The sequence below is a fragment of the Marmota flaviventris genome, chromosome 17 (genome assembly GCF_047511675.1).
Source record: "Marmota flaviventris isolate mMarFla1 chromosome 17, mMarFla1.hap1, whole genome shotgun sequence".
NCBI classification, from domain to species: domain Eukaryota; kingdom Metazoa; phylum Chordata; class Mammalia; order Rodentia; family Sciuridae; genus Marmota; species Marmota flaviventris.
The window spans coordinates 59,003,585-59,025,252 of record NC_092514.1 but is presented as its reverse complement, the minus strand read 5'-3'; the positions used below and the strand labels follow the sequence as shown (position 1 = coordinate 59,025,252).

The 21,668-nt window shown below is 48.6% G+C and overlaps 2 protein-coding genes across 4 annotated transcripts; one reads left to right on the top strand and one right to left on the bottom strand.

Annotated features, from left to right (window-relative positions):
• The first annotated feature begins 874 nt into the window (after positions 1-874).
• On the top strand, positions 875-6,758 carry Nags (N-acetylglutamate synthase). The gene is made up of 7 exons (XM_027947118.2): positions 875-1,378; positions 1,897-2,171; positions 2,284-2,497; positions 2,819-2,999; positions 3,621-3,792; positions 3,892-4,074; positions 5,008-6,758. Exons 1-7 carry the CDS (start codon positions 962-964, stop codon positions 5,159-5,161), a joined length of 1,596 nt encoding a protein of 531 aa, XP_027802919.1. The 5' UTR covers positions 875-961; the 3' UTR covers positions 5,162-6,758.
• On the bottom strand, positions 6,732-11,196 carry Tmem101 (transmembrane protein 101). 3 transcript variants are annotated; one of them, XM_027947149.3, is made up of 4 exons: positions 10,250-11,196; positions 9,768-9,948; positions 8,741-8,887; positions 6,732-7,752 (listed from the first exon to the last, which is right to left on the bottom strand). In XM_027947149.3, the coding sequence occupies exons 1-4, from the start codon at positions 10,384-10,386 to the stop codon at positions 7,444-7,446; spliced, it is 774 nt and encodes a 257-aa protein (XP_027802950.1). In that variant the 5' UTR covers positions 10,387-11,196; the 3' UTR covers positions 6,732-7,443. The 3 variants fall into 3 exon arrangements, with proteins under 3 accessions (XP_027802950.1, XP_027802951.1, XP_027802952.1); XM_027947150.3 differs by having other exon boundaries at positions 10,337-11,196; XM_027947151.3 differs by having other exon boundaries at positions 10,371-11,190.
• Between the last annotated feature and the right edge of the window lie 10,472 nt (positions 11,197-21,668).

Genomic DNA, 21,668 nt, shown 5'->3' with positions numbered 1-21,668 from the left:
CACTATCCAGCTGGAATTTAATGACATTGTTTTAGTCTCTCTTTGTTTTATTTATTTGTTTGCTTGTTTATTTATTGGTAATGGGGATTGAACCCAATGGTGCTTAACTACAGAACCACACCCACAGTCCTTTTTTGTTTTTGTTTTGTTTTTGTTGTTGTTTAAGACAAGCTCTTGTTAAATTGTTGGGGGCCTCCCTAAATTGCTGAGGCTAACTTCAAATTTACAATCCTCCTGCGTCAACCTGCAGAATATCTGGGATTCCAGGTGTGCATCACCGCGATATGACTTTACTCTTAAGGCTTCCTTCTGTATCTGGAAAGGAATATTGGCCTTCTAGTTACAGTTCTATTATGAACAGATTTTAAGTTTAAATGGTTTAAGGAAAAGCCTTAATATTAGGAAGGGGTGCTCTGGGGATGGGGCAGTTTCCTCAGGGTGATTCCTAGTGGCTGGAGGTCACAAACCCTAGTAACCCCACGTGAGCTCAGACCACAGGAGATTGCATTCACACCCTGGAGCGAGGCTGACTCCACCTCCCTCGACTCTTCCCGACCCCTCCTTCCAGTCCCTTCTGCGCTAATGACCACCTGCTCTCCTTTCTCGCTTTAGTCAGAGTCCCCTTTAACCATCGAGGACCCCGCTGACTCCTACAGCCACCCTTGGGTCCGTAAGCCCTTCCTGGAACCGAACTTGGCCGCACTTTAAAGAGCTCCACCGCCTTTTATCAGGGCCTGGTGTACCTCGCCAGCGAGTACCGTCCCCTCTAAGGGCGGGAGATGCTGGCGGCTCCGCCCCCTAACCCATGAACTGACCTTCCTCAAGCTGTGGCCCAGGTCCGGATCCGCCCCGGCCAGGTCCAGCCCCGCCCAGCGACAAGTTAAGAGCTCCCCTTCCCCACTGTGCCGAGCGCTAAGGACTGATCGACACCGGTGGGGGACGAGCGGGGTTGGTTCTCGTCATGGCGACAGCGCGGGTGGCAGCTACCCTGCGGACCGCTGCTACCGGCGGGAAGTTGCACGGCCCTCTGGGCACTGGGGGCGCACGGAGACTGAGTGGTAGCGCACGGCGGCGGGCCGCTGGGGGTGCCAGCCCGGGACGCCGGCTCAGCACCGCGCGGGCACGTGCCCAATCCCAGCCGGAGGAGGCCGAGGGCGCTGAGGACCGCGTCCCGTCGCCCACTACAACCGAGCCGTTGTGGACGCCGCCTCCGGCGCCGCCCGAAACCCCCGCGCCCCCGGCTGGCCGTTCTCTGGTGCAGCGGGACATCCAGGCCTTCCTGAACCAGTGTGGGGCTAGCCCCGGGGAGGCGCGCCACTGGCTCACCCAGTTCCAGAGCTGTCACTACTCCACAGACAAGCCCTTCGCCGTCATCGAGGTGAGCGGAGCCTTGTCACCGAGAAGGGATAGGGGTGGTGTAGCGACTGTCAGGCACAGCAGGACAAGCTGTGGACTGGACAGCGGAACTGAGAAAGGGCACGGCGAGTGCTGACGGGTGCCGGGAATGGGCGAGGTCTCGCGCTGCTCCAGAAGCTTCCCTTGCAACCTGAGGTCGAAACCTGGGGAACCTAACCCTCAGATGCGATGCCTGAAGAAGGTCCCCCACCATGGACGCAGTTAGGGGTTCAGAGGGTGGAGTTGCTTGCATCACCCCTCCCCCCAAGGTGTCCCAGAGTCCAAGGTTACTGGGAGGAGCGGTGGGAGGAACTGCAGTGTGAGATAAGGGAGCGGCAAGACCCAACGGGCAAAGGGCGGAGCAGGTGGGCTCCAGTGACCAGAAGTGGGGCCTGTCAACTCCTGAGCAGGTGGTCATGAGAGGACCTAAGGTCCTCGCTGTAAAGATCAGGCGGTTCAGGGCCAAAGTGGCTCGCATTGACCGCCTATTTGTGCCCGCAGGTGGATGAGGAGGTGCTCAAGTGCCCGCGGGGCGTATCCAGCCTGGCCTTCGCCCTGGCCTTTCTGCAGCGCATGGACATGAAGCCACTGGTGGTTCTGGGGCTGCCGGCCCCCACAGCGCCCTCGGGCTGTCTTTCATTCTGGGAGGCCAAAGCACAGCTTGCTCAGAGCTGCAAGGTGCTGGTGGATGAGCTGAGGCACAACGCAGCCACTGCAGTGCCTTTTTTTGGCGGCGGGTCAGTGCTGAGTGCTGCAGAGCCAGCCCCCCATGCCAGGTTAGTGACGGCCCTGCCCTCCTCGGCGTCGTCAGAGCAGGCTACTTGGCCCACCCTGCCCCAGTCCGATGGTGCTGGAGGGGCCCTCTTGAGCACCACGTCTGGCCCACAGCTATGGTGGCATCGTCTCGGTGGAGACGGACCTGTTGCAGTGGTGCCTGGAATCCAGCAGCATCCCCATCCTGTGCCCCATTGGGGAGACGGCTGCACGCCGCTCAGTGCTTCTCGATTCTCTGGAGGTGACCGCGGCGCTGGCCAAGGCGCTGCAGCCCACCAAAATCATCTTCCTCAATAACTCAGGCGGCCTGCGCAACAGCAGTCATAAGGTGCGCTCCTCCTTTTGCACGCCCATCCCACCCCATGACTCTAGGACAAGCTGAGCCCCCACCCTTGCGGCCCCTGCTCGCCTCCTGGACCGGCCACAGTCACTTTCAAGCCCGGTAGATAGGAAAGCATAATTATTAAAAAAAAAAAAAAAAAAACAAGTTTGGCCTCCTGCGTCCAGATCTGAGCATTCCCTGGCGGAAGTAAGTTAATAAAGGGGTCAGAGAAAAGAGGTCCTTGGGGAAATGACGCAATCTGGGGGTTAAGGAAGACATCTGTGGTCGGCTAAGGGCGCATGGCTCATCCCCTTGCTGGGGACTCAGGTCCTGAGTAATGTGAACCTGCCTGCGGACCTGGACCTGGTGACCAACGCGGAGTGGGTGAGCACCAAAGAACGGCAACAGATACGGCTCATTCTGGACGTGCTCAGCCGCCTGCCCCACCACTCCTCGGCTGTCATCACCGCCGCCAGCACGCTGCTCACGGAGCTCTTCAGCAACAAGGGTGAGGGTCCCCGGTGGGCGGGCAGGTGAGCAGGTGGGTCTGAGGCGGGAGGTTGAGCATCGGTCTGGCCTGGCTGTAGGTGTGCAGGAGTCCGGCTTCTCCAGCAGCCTGGAAGTCGTAGCGGGAGGCCACACCAATGGGTTCCTGCTCCTGCTGAAACCAGGTGGAGGTGTGGGAGGCGAAGATGGACCAGGCTGGAACGGAACTTGGGTAGAACTAGGGAGATGGGCGGGACTTAAGATGCGAGAAATCGGATGGGCGGGATTTTGAGGGGGCGTGACCGAGGGGGAATAGCCGAGTGTAGGAGAGGTGGGCTGGACTTGGGCAGGTAGGTGGGACTGGGGGCGGGATAGGACAAAATTTAGGGAGAGAAGGTCTAAAGGTAATAGGAGGGACTACGAGTGATGTGCGAAACTTGGGGTACAAACTGGGAAGAGCATCTCCTTGAATGAAAAACAGACAAATCGGCAAACCACAGAAATCATTTGACTTTGGAGGTGTCCCGAAGACAGTAATTGTGCCACCAGTCCCCTCTCTGCCTGGAGCCCCGAGCAGGCCGCATACACTGAGAAGTGGGCCTGGCCCTGGGTCAACCTAACCCCTTCCTTCATCTCACCCTAGGCTCAGGGACCCTGTTCAAGAATGCCGAGAGGATGCTGCGAGTTTGCAACCTGGACAGCCTAGACCAGGGGCGCCTGGTGAACTTGGTCAACGCCAGCTTTGGCAAGAAGCTCCGGGACGACTACTTGGACTCTCTGCGTCCGCGGCTGCACTCCATCTATGTCTCTGAGGGGTGAGCCTGCGGGCCTCAGAGGGCAAGGGACCAGGGTCGTTGATGGGCAACTTCAGATCAATGAGAGGTCCCAGCCTGGCTCTCCGCCCCCTGCTCCAGGTACAACGCTGCGGCCATTCTGACCCTAGAGCCGGTACTTGGGGGCACCCCGTACCTGGACAAATTTGTAGTGAGCTCCAGCCGCCAAGGCCAAGGTTCTGGCCAGATGCTGTGGGAATGCCTGCGGCGGGACCTGCAGATGCTGTTCTGGCGCTCCAGGGTCACCAACCCCATCAATCCCTGGTAGGCCCTGTCTCTCCCTCTGCTGCTTCTGCCAGCCATGACTGGGTTTCACCATCAAGATGCTGAGCGCCCCAGGGCTGGAGATATAGCTCAGTTGGTAGAGTGCCTGCTGCAGATGCACAAGGCCCTGGGTTCAATCCCTAGCACCATAAGAAAAAGATACTAAGCTTTCCTTCTTTTACTAGTTTCCCTTCCACAGAGAATGGCCTGGCCTGGGGTTCCCTAGTGACATTCCTCAGGCCCACATCTCTGCTTCCCTTGAAGCAAGTGATACCTCCTAACCCCCAGGCAGCAGCCTGTCTCTCCCAAGAAATCCTGACCCTTCTAGAGGCTCTTTTCAGACCCCATTGCCAAACTCCTTAATCCAGGTCCACAGTACCTTCAATGAAACACCCCTCCTCTCTTTCCTTCACAACTATGCCCCTATCCCTCCCTACCCTACTCTGTGGACACTAAGAAGTGACTAAGGGGCTGGAGATATAGCTCAGTTGGTAGAGACCAAGAAGTTGGATATGCTGGCATATGCAAGTCTCATCTACTTGGGAGGCTGAAGCAAGAGGATCATAAGTTCGAGGCCAGCCTGGGCAACTTAGCAAGACCCTGTCTCAAATAAATAAGTAAATAAAGTCACCAAGAACCAACCATCAAGGCAGTGGGGAGAGGAAGGGATGTTCGTATTCTGACCTTCCTAGCTGTGTGACCCTAGCAAGTTAGCTCACTTCCCTGAGTCTTAGTTGCTTTTCTGTGAAAAGACAGTACAGCCTGAAATGTCAGGCTCAGCTGCTACTGAGGGAAGAATGAAGTAACACAATGGGTCCCAGCTGGGCATCCAGCATATAATATACAACTAATAGACTCCTGAAAACAGACGCAGTGAGTAGTGAGCATGAGCCTTGACCTAAAAGCTGCTCCCTTTTCCTTCCCCCTACCCAGGTATTTCAAGCACAGTGATGGCAGCTTCTCCAACAAGCAGTGGATCTTCTTCTGGTTTGGCCTAGCAGATATCCGGGACTCCTATGAACTGGTCAACCATGCCAAGGGGCTGCCAGACTCCTTCTGCAAGCCAGATTCTGACCCAGGCAGCTGACCCTTACCACAGGTCCTGTAGGCCCTGGGATAGCCAGGGTAAACGGAAAGCCATTCCTGCTGAGGGTGACCCCAGGCAGCCACAGGCTGGTTGGGGCTTGTTGGCTGAGTAATTTGCAGAGGAAGAAGCAGCCCCAGCTCTGCGCAGAGGGAACACCAAAGTGGGACAAGTACAAGGAGGGGGGGCCAGCCTAAGGTTTTGAAGACACAACCAGGTGGCTTTCAATTTTCAGCCTGGGGACTGGGGCATGGGTGCCTTGGAGGGCCCTACTCGGGGCTAACCTTAACAATAGGCCAGTTTCTAGGCCTCTGTGTCATTTTGAGGCTCCCTTGCCCAAAATCTCTGTCTCACACACACAGACACCACCTGATATTCTATCACTCACTCTAATTCCTTTGGGTCTTACAATTTTTCAGAAGGCCTTGATTAAAATGCAAATACTTCTGTGAGTCAGTTCACACTTGAAAGGAAATTAGCAGTGACCCTCTGGGATCAAGAACTTGAGAACCAGGGGACTTATAGAGTAAAGGAACAATGAGATGGAGGGCCCCAAGGATGAATGCTGCCATCATCTCCTCACCTGATGCCAGCTTTCCCCTAGGTTAGAAGACATTTCAGGCCAAGAGCAGCCCCAGCCTCCATCCCCTGTGGGAGCCCCACCCCCACCCCCAGCTCCCTTTCCAGGCTGGGCCTAGTGCAAGACCAAACATCAATGGCTCATCTTTTATCTACAAGAGCCCAGAGAAGCCACAGGGTGGGTTTGGCTTGAAAGTCTAGACTTGGATATGTCCCCCAGCCCCAATGGAGCTTGTGTCATCTCTGCAAGATCAGCATACCTCAGAGCGGCAGGAATCCAAAGCCCAGACATTTCATTCACCATTTTTTGAAGCACATGTCAGGTGCCCTACTAGATACTAGGATTATTTTCTGTCCAAAAGTGCACAGAAAAATAGGGAGATGGTCAATTAAAAGCCCCTCTTGGTGACAAAACCCAGGCCCTCAAAGAAACCTGTCTTCCCTCAAGAAACATGTCTCAAGACATACTGGGCTTGGGTACTAGACACCTAACCTAGAATCCTGCTTTGTAGCTGGACTTGCTCCGCAGCTTGGGATAAGCTGCTTACCTTCTCTGAGCCCCCATTTCCTCACGTGAAAATGTAAAATACTTGTTGAAGTGGACACAACCTTAGTTCACTCCCTCTAATTGCCCTTGCTAAAGTTTTCTTCAAAAGAGCTGGCCCCAAGTGGGGAAGGAAAGACAAGCTACAAGAGTGAAAGAAATCAAAAGTATAAACAACAGTAAAGATTTTGAGGTTTTGCTGTTTTATGGAGCTGGAGACTAAACTCAGGGACTTGCACATGCTAGGGAAGTGTTCTACCACTGAGCTATACCCCAGCTCAGATTTTGAAATTCTTGAAGACAGTCAAAGGACTATGGAACTTTCAGAACAGGGGAAACCATGGGAGGATCAAAGTTGGGCTTAACCAGATATGGTGTTTCAAGAAACTCACAATCCATCCCAGCCAATGGCAAAGTGCCCCGTGAGGAAAACAGAAAAGTGAAGCCAAATGTCTATATAAAGTGTTTATTTTTGGAGGACTGTGTGGTCTGGTGTTTGGGAGGGCACTCTACTCCCACCAGGCCAACCATACAGCTGGAAACAGACAGCAGGGATGGGAAGCTGGCTGCTGCCTGCTCCACCCCTACATATCCCAGAGGTTCTCAAGGTACATGACAAAGAGCTGGTACTGTTTCTGCCCCCAGTACGCCCTAAGAACTGTGTGACTTCTGTATTGCCAACTCTTCTGCTCCTCCAGGGCCTGAGCCATATGTGTCAACACAGTCTGAAAAGCACCACAGAGCTTAGCTGCATCTGCCAGGTTCAAAAGGAAAAATTTTCCCATTCATGTACTTCCCAGTCTCCATCTTCCTTCCTCTGTCACTCACTCTCAGCAGCTGCATCCTGCCTCACTCCCTTCTCAAAAATTCTCCCCTTCCTGGGGACCCAGGAAGCAGCTGGCCTCAGCTCTCCTCTCAACAAACAGGGAAAAAAAAAAAAAAAAAAAAAAACCCATGAGGCATTAAGTTCAGGGATCCCACCTTCCCAAGGACAAGCCAGGAACCGAAAAAGAGACCTGTCTCTTAACTATGCAAAAAAAAAAAAAAAAAAAAAAAATGGGGGGGAGCAAAAAATCAAACAGACCAAGAAGCATAAATAAACAGCAACAGGGCCAGCGAAGCAGTAGCTCCCTGTGCCCAACTCAGCCTCTTGCTGTCAAACTCAGCCATCAGTGGCCAGAATGACAGCAGCCCCAAAGATGCCCACACTCTCGCCGAGCAGTTTCATCTGGTTCCAGAACTCTACACGTCGCATGTTGTGCCAGTAGGCAATGTTGCCATCAATGAGCAGCATGACCGGGGGCAGCAGGATAGCCAGGATCTGAGCAGCCAGAGTCACGTAGTAACCTGACAAGAAGGCCAGGGCCAGGATGCCGTACAGTACGAAGAACAGCTGGATCATCAGCTCCCCTCCTGGGAGATGGTTCAGATATGCCAGTCGGTCTTCCTTGCTGTGCTGCAGTGAGTAGGCCTGGAGACACACCATCCTCTAAGACTCTCCAACAGGCTGGAATGCCCATCTGGGGAAGGCCACCCATGGGATGGCACCTGCAAATCAGCCCTGCAAAATGGGCCACTAAGTCCTCTCTCAGAATGGGGACTCTTTGAAAGTAGGACCTGTTTCCTTCTCTGACTACAGAGCCCCAGCAGGTTAAGCTGCATTTCCTCTTCCCCAAGGGCTTTCTTTTTTTTTTTTTTTGCGGTGCTGGGAATGGAATATGCTAGGCAAATAGTCTGCCACTGAGCTACACCACTAGCCCTTTTAAATTTTCTGAGACAGTGTCTCCCTAAGTTGCTAAGGCTGGCCTCAAACTTGTGATTCTCCTGTCTTAGTCTCCGGAGAAACTGTGACTACAAGTGTGCAGCACTGTGCCTGGCCCCCTGGGGCTTCTGAAGGAAGGAAGTATATATCCAGTCACACTGGGGGGTCCCACCTCTGAATATACCATGGAATCCCACATGGAGTCCTGCACAAGGGTTTGATACCTGGCAACTAAGATGAGGCCAAGTACCTGGGGCCTGTTCATGTACTCTTCCACACTGGCCTCCCCTAGCACCAAGGAGAATCATGACTGACTACCCAAGGTACTCTCCATCAGCTCTAGGTGGCAGAGTCCTAGCTACAATCCCATCAAACCTCTCCTCTGTCCACTTTCCCAGTCCTCTAGAAGCTGAACCCATAAGAGAAAACCACCCCATCTTGTTCTCCTGTCTTTCAGGGTTGGAACTGAATGGTCAATCCAACTTCTCTACCTGGTGGGTTTAATGTTGGAAGAAGGGCTCTCAGCTAGTTCTAAGAAGCCTGGAGGGCTGGTGAGGCCTAGAAGCTGTCCAGGGCAACCACTGCCAGCCACGCCATCAGCAAGCCCTTGTTCTGACTATCTTCCTGGGTTCTGTCAGGCCTGGGCTCACATTTCATTCCCAGTCAGGCACCTCCAAACATTAGAAACCCAACCTACCACGCAGATGAGGTAGATGCCCAGGAACACCTGGCCGGTAGACTGAAGAGAGCGGCTGCGGGGTTTCCGACGGTATAGCTCCCCAGCACCACTGGCTAGCACCAGAAAGCCACCGATAATGGCAACTGTACGTGAGTACATACGAACCTAAGGCCAGGGCAAGGAGACTCCAGTCAGGAACTGCAGCCACCACATTTTTCCTGGCTGCCCAGAGGATAGAACTGCCCATCTCTACACATATGATTCCAACTGATAATCCCTCTTATTTCTAAGAGTGGTTGGCAGATACAGCAGAGATAGATATTTCCTTTTTACAGAAGTGGAAACTGAGGCCCAAAGGGGTTCAGAAAATTGTCCACAGTCCTACTGAAAGTAAGTGACAGAACTCAGACACCACACATTGCCCCTTTCCCCATCCGGTAGGTCTGGAGACTCAGCCGGTGTTCTTTCCTCTATACAGTATATAGAACAGAGTCAGAAAAAGGAAGAGAGGGAGGGAAGAAGGGCTGAACTCACCCTCTTGTAACTGTACACATATCTGCCTCCCTTATTGGACTGACAGTCCCTTCTGCGAAATCAGTCCTTTTCCAACCTTACCTTTAAGCCTGTAGTGCTCAACATAGGTTCTGACATTTACAGGTTTAAATGCTGCACTAAGATTAATTACATTTCATAAAATTAGATGGTTGAACCAGATACTCACCAAGGTCCTTGTTGATGTATAAATCTGGGATTACTAAACTAATAGTTTAAAGGATTCTTAGAATACATCACCTGGGTTCTGATCCTACCAAAGAATCATGTAATGTCATCTCAGTAAAAAGTCTTTCCCATCTCTGGACCTCAGTTTCCACACACTGAAGGGAAGGTTTATGTGCTCGCTTAAGGATCTTCCATTTCTGCCCTTTAACACAAGTCTAAGGACTCCGTCCTCCCAGGATTCACATCTGACTAGCACACCATGCAAGCCCACTAAGTGCCCTGGGAATTGGTCTGAAGCTCCCCCTTCTGGGGCCAATACGCTCACCTTCAGCCAGTCCCCGTAGTGGACGTAGCCTCCGATGTAGGCGGCGTAGGTGCTAATAGCCAGCTGGAGTGCTGCCCCCAGCGCGAACCAGCGCCGCTTCACTCCGAAGGACATGAAGCTAGCACACAGCACGGCTGCCCCCATGTCGAAGTACAGGTAGGGCACTGGGATGTCGGGCTTCCTGCGAGCCGAGAAGCAATGAGGACAGAATAAAACCGGGAAGAGCCTTGAGACCCCATGAGTTTCCCCCAAGCTGCACTGCTCCCTCAATTGAAGACCCCTCTCGTGGCTAGAACCACCGCATCAGATCTGGCCAGATGCCCAGACCATAGCACCCCTCCCAAGTTCAAGGCACCAATTCCTCCCAGTCCAAGAGTCCCAACTTCTGGGCCCCAACTTCTTTCCCACATCACTGCAACCCAGTTCTCAGGACAGGCCGTATCGCCCCCCACCGCGTTCGGCGGCTGCGTGGGCGCGCTCACCGGCGCGCCTCGGCCCTTTCAGCGTACAGCATGAGCTGACTAAAGCAGCCCCAAAAGGGGCAGCGTGTAAGCAGCACCGAACCCAACTGCATGATCAGCTGCAGCATCCATCGTCTCGAACCTATCTTCGATGCCATCTTGGGAAAGGGCAGTCCGCGGCAGCCTCACCCGGGTCTGGGAGGCGGGCTCTGGGATGGGCCACGAAACTTCCGGTCCCTTGCTTATTGCTTCCGACAGAAAACGACGCTCGCGCTTTCAGTTCCGAAAGGAAGGACGCGTTCTCTTAACGGGAGTTCAGGCTTCTATTCTGCGGGTGTAGACTTCAGGGCCCCACTTTGTACCTACAAAACTGAATACTAGACCTCAGTAAGGAACGATGGGGTCAGAACCTTGTAAGTCCTGTATTGTAGCTTGGTGTATGGAAGCAAACTAATCTTTGCAGGCAGAACTTTAACTCTGTGATGTTGGGCACATTGCCTAAACTGAGACTTAACTGTGGAATGGGGATAATGATCACAGAGTTTTTCGGGAATTTGTGACAATTAGTCCTAGAACATAGTAGGAATTCAATAAAAGGCATACACACAGAGATCCCAGAAGAAATCCCTCAGCTTCCGTTTAAAGTAAGGAGTACTCCTGGCTCCTGTCTGTCTCCTGAGAGAACAGGGAAATCTAATGTGGCCATTTGGAACACCTCAAATCACTCCATTTTTCCAGTTCCAATGCTCACACTCTAGCCCAAACTATCATTTTTATCAGTTTAACTGCAGCAACCTTCCAAATGGCCTTCCCCACTTCCCCTTTGGCCTCCTCCAGTTTGTTCTCAATTCCCCTATTATATATGCTAACATCAGCTACCCTTCCTTTGAATCACAGCACAAAGGCAATCACATATTTGTGACTCCTATTTATGACTATCTTCCCTCACTAAATTGTGAATTTCATGAGGATAAAGACAGTATTTTTTTAGGGGGGGGGGGGTACTGCGGATTGAACTCTGGGGATCTCAGCCATTGAGCCACATTCCCAGCCCTATTTTTGTATTTTATTTAGACAAAGGATCTCATTGAGTTGCTTAGTGCCTCGCTTTTGGTGAGGCTGGCTTTGAACTTGCAATCCTCCTGCCTCAGCCTCCTGAGCCACTGGGATTACAGGTATGGGCCACCACACTCCAGGCCTCTATTTACTATTTATAGCCTCAGTATACAAAATATATTCTGAAATATGTACTATATATTAACAAAAAGTGTTGTCAGTATATGTAGTTCATAATGCTCAATAAATATTTATTAGAGGCAAAAGTTCTGGGCATTTTAGGGTTACCACCACAAAGCTGCCCCCAATCTTCCTGACCATACCTGTACCCTTTAACACTGAATTCACCCCACAATACTAAAGACCCTGCAAGCACTCCTAGTGGGTCATTTGATTCAGATCTACTTCCAATTCCCTGGAAGGGGCTCATGTCCAAACAGCGTTTCTAACCAATTAAAAAAAAAAATGAAGTAGCCAATGACAGCTTATTGTGATTTGGATCTTTAATGCCCCCTCCCAGAAAAAGCTCCTGTTTTGAAAGCATGGTCCCCAATACAGCAATATTCAGAGGTGGGCATTTAGAAAATGATTAGATTGTGAGGGTTGTAACCTTATCGGTGGATTAATCATTTGATGGATTAATAATTTGCCTACTGGGTGGTACCTAGGCAAGTGAGCCATGATTGGAGGAGGTAGATTACTGGGGAAGTGGCCTTGGACTGTATCTGTCCATGGTCCCTTCCTTTCTCTCTCTCTCTCTGCTTCCTAGCTGCCATGAGCTGAGCAGATTTCCTCCATCTCACCCTTCTGCCATGATGTTCTTCCTCTACTGGATCCAGAGTAATGGAGTCAGCCAACCATAGACTGAACCTTTGAAACCATGGGCCCAAAATAAAAATTTCCTCTTCCAAGTTGCTCTTGTCAGGTATTTTGGTCACAGCAACAAAAAAACTAAAATACAGCTGAACAGCAACAAATTCTTTTTCACATTTCATTTTTAAAAGTCACTAGGCTAAGGCTGGTGTTGTGGCTCAGTGGCAGAGTCTTGCCTCGCACATGTGAGGCACTGGGTTCAATCCTCAGCATCATATAAAAATAAATAAATATAATAAAGCTATTGTGTCCATCTACAACTAAAAAATATTTTTTAAAAAGTCATTAGGCTAAAATCTGGGTATATCAGAAGGAACATGAGTTAATGTATCCATGCAAATAACTAGGGAATGGGATTATGTAATTGTGTAAATCTATCTTGTGGGAATGGGGAGATGTCTAGGCAGAAGAAATGAGGAAAAGCCCACATTCAAAGTCATTTTTCACTAGGCATGGTGGCCCATGCCTGTAACCTCAGCTACTTGGGAGACTGAGGCAGGAAAATTGAGAGTTGAGGCCAGACTGGACAATTTAGTGGAACCCTATCTCAAAATATCTTTAAGGGGGGACTGGGGAACATAGTTTGGTGGTAGAGCACTTGCCTAGCATTCACAAGGCCCTGGGTTCAAACCCCAGTACCCTCTCCACCCTCTAAAAAAAGTCATTTTGCCTACCTCTGCCCATCAATGACAACCAGACAAACTTAAGTTTTCTTCACCCTAACACAGGCACATAGTACAGAATCACTTTCCAATGGGTTTTATTTTTCCAGTCTCTTTACCCATTCCTGATTTAAGCCCTAAGGTGTTGAGGAGGACCAGAACAGGAATTACGAATATCCGTAAAATCATCCTAGAAGCCCCAGCTGGGCTGTCCCCACAGGCTGTCCCCCACCATAACATTAGCAGTGTTTCAATTAAGTGTCCATCAGCAGAAGTTATTGATATGTGCAGAGGGGAAAGATAAGGATTAAGAAAGCTTTCCTTGGTGCCCACTCCATGCCAGTCTCTCTGGTTTAGGTTCTTCTTTCACTACCCTCTCCCAAAGAATTGAGAAGGAAAGGACTATAGCCAGATCCTAGTTTCTAGAGTTGAGACAGATGCCGCCACTGTACTAGGTCAGAGGAGGGGATGGGTGGGCTATTTAGACCCTGAGAAATCAACATAGCCGCTTTGCCCCTGCCCATACTTTAATTCTGTCTGGGTAGACAATTGAACTTTTCAGAAACTTTCCAACCTCCCTTCTCTAGCTACCTTGACCTCCTTCTGTAGCCCTCCTCACTTCTCCAGAGGGCTCCCCAGCTATCTGGACCCTCTAGGGCCCTGCCTGCACTTACACTCATCCATAACCACAGCCATGGTAACCAGCATGGTATTCTCTGATGCCTAGCACAATGGCCATCTCAGCCAAGCAGAGCTGGGCCTCTACACTGCCCAGCACATGTCAAAATGCCCAGGTTGGCCACATGCCAACTTCCCAAAGGCCCACTGCGGGTCACAGTAGCACTTCCAGGGACTGTTGGACAACAGCAGCCATGTGCCTGCTGTCTGATTGTCAACCACTACCTTGAACTCTAGGTTTGCAGTAAGTTGTCCACAAGAGAGAAGAGGCCTAGTGCCCACAAGGCTGCAAGGGCTTCGGCCTGTAGCTTGCTGATGTCGTTCCCAGCCAGAGAGAGGACTGGAATGATGGTCAAGGCAGCACTCTCAACATGCTGCAAATAGTTTCCAGTCATTGGAGCTAGTATAGGCTGAAGAGGTACCCAAGGCCACTTGTACCAGCTGGTTGTGGCTCTTCTAGGCTCTCCAGGTTCCAAAGCTGTAGGGGTCCAAGGTGGTAAGCAGGTTGTAAGGTCCAGGTGGACTAGAGCCCGGGGCAGCTGAGAAGTCCAGAGGCAGGTTGGGCCAGCTAGTTGCAGCTAAGATCCAGCTGTTTCAGGAAACTCAGGCCCCCCCAAGTCCTACCAGCCAAATCTCAAAGAACATTGTGAGAAAACAACAGTATCCACAGTACCTTATATGGAAGGAGCCATATAAGGAGTGGCTGAGATTATTTTGGCTCAGTTCCAGGGGCCAGACACTGTAGGAAGTCTGGAAGGGAAACCAATCAAGTGGAGGCCCAAGAGTCCACCACAAGGCCCACAGTTGAGTAGGTGCACTGTGCTGGGCACACTGTTGCTAGATTCCAGAAAAAGTCCAATACACAATTATGGCTACAGCCATTGTGAGCAAGGAGTGGCCCATGAGGGGATGGGCTAAGAATGGCATAAGGCACACAAGGATGCTGATGCTGTAACCCCAGCCTGAACAACTTAGTGAGACCCTGTCTCAAAAGGAAAAGGGCTGAGGATGTAGCTCAGTGGTAAAGCATGCCTGGGTTCAATCACCAGTACAAAAAAATAAAAGATGCTGACAACATTTCACAATTATGTCTCAACTCATCCACCTAGAGTCATGGAAGTTCAGTGATATTAGAAATATATAAGCAGAGACCATTCAGGGTCTCATTGTTTACTGGATCCCTACTTCCGCAAGCACAAGAGCCATCTAAGCCTGAGACCCGAACATTCTGATTCCCAACCCTAGCTACCCCTTATTGTCTTATTCCTACCAGCATGAAAAACAGTCAGGAAAAATGGTTCTTTAATCCTCAGGGCCCCTCCTTAATGTCACCTGTCACCCAACCTCACTTTCTATAAGGCCCCAGGAGAAACTCTTTTCTCCTGCCCCTAAACATTCAGTTAAACAAAGGCAGCCAATGTTTGCAAAATTTCTATTCTGCAAGAGGACAGAGCCTTGACTCTGGTCTGGTCTGGCCACTAAGGTAAGGGCCTTAAGCCACAAAATTGCAGGGTACTCACCTATATTCTTGGCAACACTTGCTGAGTGCAGCCCAAGTCCAGGAGTGGAAGTGGAATGAAAATCTCAGCTCTGGTTTCCTGCCTACCTGGCCTTTGCCTAAGCCCCAACCTCAAGGGCAACAGGGGGACCAGTTCTTCTCTCAGGGAAGCCTTAGCCCTGAAGGTCAGGATACAAGACAAGTTGAGAAAATCCTCAAAATCTTGTGACCTTGTACCAGCGTTGCCTTTCAAAGAACATGTCCCCCAAAAACCCCTTTCCTCACTCCCTTCTGAAGCTAGAAGTCCCTGGGCGTCTTTCCTGGGAGGATGAACGAAAAGGTTGGGAAGGAGTTGGGAATTTTCTTTTTTCTTTCTATGCTGCCTAAGAAAACTGAATCATCCATATTTTGTTCAGGTCTTCTCTGAGTACAAAGGGACTTTTTTCCTTTATTATCACTAGGCCAGAGGTCTCACAAGGCCACCCTGGTCTTCATGGAATGCCCAGCATCTCCTAAAACAAGGTATTTGTGCCTAGCTTTAGTAGTCTTCCCCGAGAAGACAAACATGTTGCTTCTTTTCTAGGATCCCTGGTGTGCTCACTAACCCAACCTAGCAAATTTTAGAGAATAATGGACACACGAAAGGGCTAGTTACAATTGCCAAGTATCTCATTAAAGGGCTCATTTAATCCTCACCTGGAAGTAGGGACTCACACTGCACAGATGAGGAGACTGATGCTTGGAAGGCTAGTAAAGTTTCCAAGTCATATTGTTAATTAGTGGCAGAGATGAAACCTGACAGATCTCAATCTTGCCTTGCTACTAACCACACTGTCCCCCAAACACTGGGTCACTGTTTCCCATGTCAATCAAAAACCCCTGTAAGAAGTCAAGGTCTAAGCTGGGTGCAGTGGTGCATGCCTGTAATCCCAGTAGCTCTGGAGGCTGAGGCAGGAGGATCACCAGTTCAAAGCCATCCTCAGCAAAAGCGAAACAACTCAGAGACTCTGTCTATAAATAAAATACAAAATAGGGCTCAAATGTAGCTCTGTGAGTGTCCCCGAGTTCAATCCCCAGCACCACAAAAAAAAAAAAAAAAGTCAAGGTCTAGCAGGGCAAAACACACACCTGTAATTCCAGCAACTAGGGAGGTTAAGGCAGAAGGATCACAAATCTAAGACCAGCTTCAGCAACTCAGTGACACCATCTCTCAAAAAATATAAAGGGCTGGGCACTGTGGTGCATACCTATACCCTCAGCAGCTCAGGAGGCTGAGGCAGGAAGATTTTGAGTTCAAAGCCAGCCTCCAGTAATGGCAAGACCCTAAGCAACTCAGTGAGACCCTTTCTCTAAATAAAATATAAAATAGGGCTGGGGATGTGGCTCAGTGGTCAAGTGCCCTTGATTTCAATGCCCGGCACCCAAAAAACTAAAAAGGACTGGGCTATAACTCAGTGGTAGAGGGTCCCCACGTTTCACTGCCAGTACTACAAAGAAAAAAAAAAAACAAACAAGGTCTACTAGACAGAAACTCAGGGTTGTGAATAATGCAGATTCTATGCAGAACAGAAGAGCAGTTGAGCTATGCCAACCTAAGGCCACTACCATCCTTTGATTGACCTAAAGCCTCTAAACTGATTCAAGTAATCTGGAAAAACTTGAGGATTCACTGTCAAAGATCTTGTTTTTTTGTTTGTTTCTTTGTGGTGCTGAGAATCAAACCGAATGTCTCTGGTATACTCATGCAAGCACACTACCACTGTGCTATATCCCCAGCCTCAACCACCAATGACCTTGAAGAAAACACTATCGAAAGGTTCCAGAGCCTCAAGTACAGCAAAATTACAATCAAGCCAAGCACAGAGGTTCATGTCAGTAACAACAGCTATTCAGGAATTTGCAACAGGAGGATCACACCAGTTTGATGCGAGTTTGGGCAACTTAGCAAAGCCCTGTCTCAAAATAATAAAAAATAAAAAGGGCTGGAGATAGCTCAGTGGCAGAAAAGAAAATATGAGGCCCTGGGTTCTATCCCCAGCACATATATCTGGGGGCTGGGGATACAACTCAGCGGTACAGTGCTCTCCTAGAATGTGAGAGGAGCTGGGTTTCACCCCAACACGTTAATAAATTTAAAAATATATTTGGGGCTGGTAGTGTAGTTCAGTGGTAGAGTGCATGCCTAGCATATGAGTTCAATCCCCAGTACTGTGAAAAATAAAATAGATTTAATAGGAATAAATGTAAAATTCTGCATTTAGGGATTTAAAAGCTACATTATGCAAACTGAAGGTTTGGCTTAATAGTTACCTCTGTGAGAAAATCTGGGCAGATTTTGCTGATCATATCAACCTGTGTCAATGAAATAACGAGTCTGCCAAAAGAAATTACATCTCTATAATGTCCCAGGCATTTCAGGAAATAGTTCCAATGTCCTCTGTGCTGAGGCCACACTTAAGAATAAAGAAAGGGTCCTTCAGGGATCATTTCACTGGAAAAAACAGCTTACAGTAACATTTGTCTATTTAGCAACTCCTCTGCCTCTTACCCTGGGTCTGTCAAGAAAAAGAAAAACCCTAAATAGCAAGGACTAGCACTCAAGAGACCCAGGCTCTAACCTCAGTCCTAATGAGCTGCTGCTTAGAGGACAAAAGGGCACAGCCTAGCTATTATTACATGCTGCCTCCTAAAGTTATGAACTCCATGGAAGTATCCAAATAAGGGAAGTCTTATCACGGATGTGTATACAGGGGATCTTTAAACTGGGAGGCTAAGCTATAGCATATACGGAGCTCCATGATCCTTATTATTTCTAAGTACTGGGAAATCTAAGCTTCCAGATGCTACCTCTGCTTCATCCCTGGCACTGGAAGCATCCTGTATTGGCACACTATCCACACACTGACTGTAGCCATAGACAGGGTAACAGACAGCAGACGCTTTCAGAAAAGGCTTATCTGAACAAAAACTGCAATGTATTTAATGAGAGTATCCATTTAAAGGAGTGAGGGGTCCCATTACTATAATCACTCCCTTGCAAATATCCCCAATTCAGCTCTTTTCCCCCCGTTGTGCAGACTTGATTTCCCACCCCATCTGTAACCAATATCCATTTCTGTGGCTGCATGAAAGTCACTTCAAATAACTGGCAGAGTCACATATTGATGCCTAGCTATATCCTAGAGCCACCACCTCTAAGGACATTCAATAATAATTTTACTGCATGGCCTTTGCCTGTTTACTGAGTCACCAAACAGAAACTCCCTTACCCTCATCTCCTTGCCAATCTACAGTCTCACCATGCAAGCTCCCCGTCTGTGGATCAAAAATATTTGGGAAAAAAAAATTGTCTATACTGGAAAATAAAAACTTCTCCCCTCGTCATTATGCCCTTAACAGTATAATCACTATGTATTAAGTATTACAGACTGAGTATCCCTTATCCAAAATGCTTGGGACCAGAAGTGTTTCAAATTTTTATCAATTTTAGAATATTTGTGTATACATAAATCATTAGGGATTAGGGACGGGACCCCAGTCTAGACATTCTTTCATGCTTCATATACAGCTCATACACAACGCCTAAAGGTAATTTTATACAATATTTTTAGTGCACCTGTGTTTTGACTATAACCTATTAATGAGGTCAGGTATGGAATTGTCCACTGTGGCATCACATCAATGTTTCAGATTTTAGAGCATTTAGAATTTCAGATTTTCAGATTAGGGGTGCTCAACCTATATAAGTAATCTAAAGATGACTTGAAACGTAAGGAGCCGGGTGCTGGGTGTGGTGGTGCACATCTGTAATTCCAGCAGCTCAGGAGGCTGAGGCAGGAGACCTCAAGTTTGAGATCTGCTCTTGGCAAAGTAAGACCCTGACCCCAAATAAAAAGGGCCAGGCATGTAGCACCCCTGGGTTGGATCCCCAGTACCACACACACACAAAAAAGCAGCAGGCGGCAGGGGGCGCGATGACAGGTAGGGATGTAGCTCAGTGCACAAGGCCCTGATAATAGGGGGGAAATAATGAGAGAATGTGCACATTTATATGCAAATACTATTTTGTATAATGGACTTGAGCATCCAGATTTTGGTAACCTTAGCAGTCCTGACTGTAGTGTCGTCTTTTTTTTTTTTTTTTCCCCTAGTTGTGAATGGACACAATACATTTATTCATTTATTTTTTCACATGGTGCTGAGGATCGAACTCAGTGCCTCCCTCACACTAGGCAAGTGCTCTACCACTGAGCCACAATCCCGCCCCCTGTCCTGTTGTCTTCTTACCTCTAATAATGGAGACAGGGCCACCTCCTATCAGAAGCAAAGTCACTAAATGGTCATGAATTCCATCCCCTTATCTCCTCAGAAGTCATGTCAAGATTATTAAAAGTCTGGCTCCAGCATACTCTTTTTCTGAGTCCCAGGCTTGTAATCCAGCTGCTCATTTGCCATCTACTCTCAAGGATAGCACAAAGTGACAAACCAGAACTGATTTTTCCTGTTAATTCTATGACTCTTCCACTATTTACAGTCATTCTTAGTTCCTCTGCTCCTCACCAAATGCCCTCACATCCAGTCCATCAATGAATTCTGGCCGGTGCCAAAAATCACTGTTCGGCCACCACCACCTCCTGTGTAGCAGCCTCCTTGCATTACAGCCTCCCTGCTTCTGGAGCTACCATTTAACATCAAATTCCTTGATTGTTGAAAACCTTCTCCCAGCTGCCTCTCATACCAAGAACAGAGTCATCTCTATACAATGACTACAAGGCCCTGTACCATCTGAATCCAGCTCCTACTCCAACACCTTGCCCACTAGGCTTCGGCCACTTGTCTTCTTTCAATTCCTAAACACCCCAAGCTCTCGTCAACCTCAACTTTAGCACTTTTGCTCACTCTACCCAAACACTCCTGTTCAGATTTCAGTTTAAATCTTATCTCAGAGGCCATTCATAAGTATCCTATTTAGAATGGTACATATCCCACCCCCTAGTAAGCGAAACCAACAACTTTAAGAAAGGCCAGAATAAAGGAGAGCAGATTTGACAGTCCATCTTGTCAGTGTCTCCACTATAGACCCATAACAAGTTCTAGTCTACCAGTCTGGAGTTGGCACCCAAGGGTTAATGGAGGTAAACAAGGGGAAATTAGTTAAGAAGTCACTAGGAATGTGCCTTAGCATTGTTCTACCCTGCCAGTTCAAAAAGGAATTTAGTTCCACTTCAGATTTTTCAATAAAACTAGAAGTTACAGGAAAATGGAAGAGAGCAGGCAAGAAAGAAGCATACTCTTCAATTCTATGTCCTTTCAATCTTGGGGGTCACTGCTGCTATTCTAACCAATCTCTTCTATATTCCATCCTATACTTGGCAAACAAAAGTGAGTATACATGGCACCAGTTTGGAAGGTCAAGTGCATTAGCAGCCCCATGAATGGTAAGCTTGGGGGTTTTGTTGTAGTTCTGCCATCACAGGCAGGTGTGGCACTCTGGACAAGTCACTTGGTTTTAGTGAACCTCATTGTCCTTTCTGAAAAGGGAAATTGTAATCAGACATTCCTCAGGGACTTCAGGAAAGGGGAAGGGGTGAGATGCATCAGAGACTGAGGCAGGGATCTGAGACCCCACCTGCCTGAATGCTTTATTGTTATTAATCTCACTTCAAATGCCCTCTAAGGTAAGGTTTCGAAAGCAAAGTTGGAACTTAAATTCAATCCCTCATTTAAATTAACATTTGCAGAGCACCTTCTAAGAGTTAGAAGTTTTACTTATTTTTTGCAGTACTGGGAATAGAAGCCAAAACTTCACACATGCTAGCAAGCACTCTACCAATGAGGCACATCCCAGCCCACATTAGGGATTATAACCCTTCACATCAATTCTAGATGGTGGGCATTATTTCCATGTTTACAGATGAGGAAACTAAGGCTCAGGCAAGTGAAATGACTTATCCAGTCACAAAATGAATAGAAGTATATGAACCCAATTATTTGTCTCCAAAGTCCTTGTTTTCTTCTGCCTCACCATCTGCTCTTTCCAGCCATAATAACTCCATCTCTTGAACTGATTAACCTTCCCACACCATTTTAGAAAATATAACTACTAAATTTTCCTGCCCAAACCACTGGCACCACCAGGGATGGTAGCTCCCACCTGTAGTCCCAGCAGCTCCGGAGGCTGAGGCAGGAGGATCGAGAGTTCAAAGCCAGACTCAACAAAAGTGAGGTGCTAAGCAACTCAGTGAGACGCTGTCTCTAAATAAAATACAAAATAGGGCTGGGGATGTGATCCAGTGCCCCTGAGTTCAATCCCTGTTTTAAAAAAAAAACCACTGGCACATACTATCTTTCTCCCATTAACAGACCTAGAGACTAATCGTAAGGAAATAAAGGCACAGAGCATATAACAAGGGCTTCCTACCAAGCTTGGGCTTTTCACTACCTAAATCACTCTGTTTTCTTTAATTGAATCCCTTAGGTTCTAAGATCTGGTAAAGTCTCCTCCCCCTGTTTCACCTTCTCCAAAAGTCTAAATTCCCATGCAGACTAAATTGAGACAGTTCTTTTAAATCGATAACAGGTGAATTTGAAATTTACTTCTCAGCTCTTCTATCATCTGTGCATTTAAGAAGCCTGTGAAGAACATATGGACCCATATTTTTTACCCATATCC

Bases quoted from the DNA above. Each gene is read 5' to 3' on its own strand.
- Tmem101 (XM_027947149.3), bottom strand. From the start codon at position 10,386: ATGGCATCGAAGATAGGTTCGAGACGATGGATGCTGCAGCTGATCATG. The intron at 8,888-9,767 runs GTGAGCGTATTG...CCCTGGCCTTAG, and splicing joins ACTACGGGGACTGGCTGAAG to GTTCGTATGTACTCACGTAC. The intron at 7,753-8,740 runs GTAGGTTGGGTT...GTGTGTCTCCAG, and splicing joins GCATCTACCTCATCTGCGTG to GCCTACTCACTGCAGCACAG.
- Nags (XM_027947118.2), top strand. From the start codon at position 962: ATGGCGACAGCGCGGGTGGCAGCTACCCTGCGGACCGCTGCTACCGGC. The intron at 2,172-2,283 runs GTTAGTGACGGC...TCTGGCCCACAG, and splicing joins GAGCCAGCCCCCCATGCCAG to CTATGGTGGCATCGTCTCGG. The intron at 3,793-3,891 runs GTGAGCCTGCGG...CCCCTGCTCCAG, and splicing joins TCCATCTATGTCTCTGAGGG to GTACAACGCTGCGGCCATTC.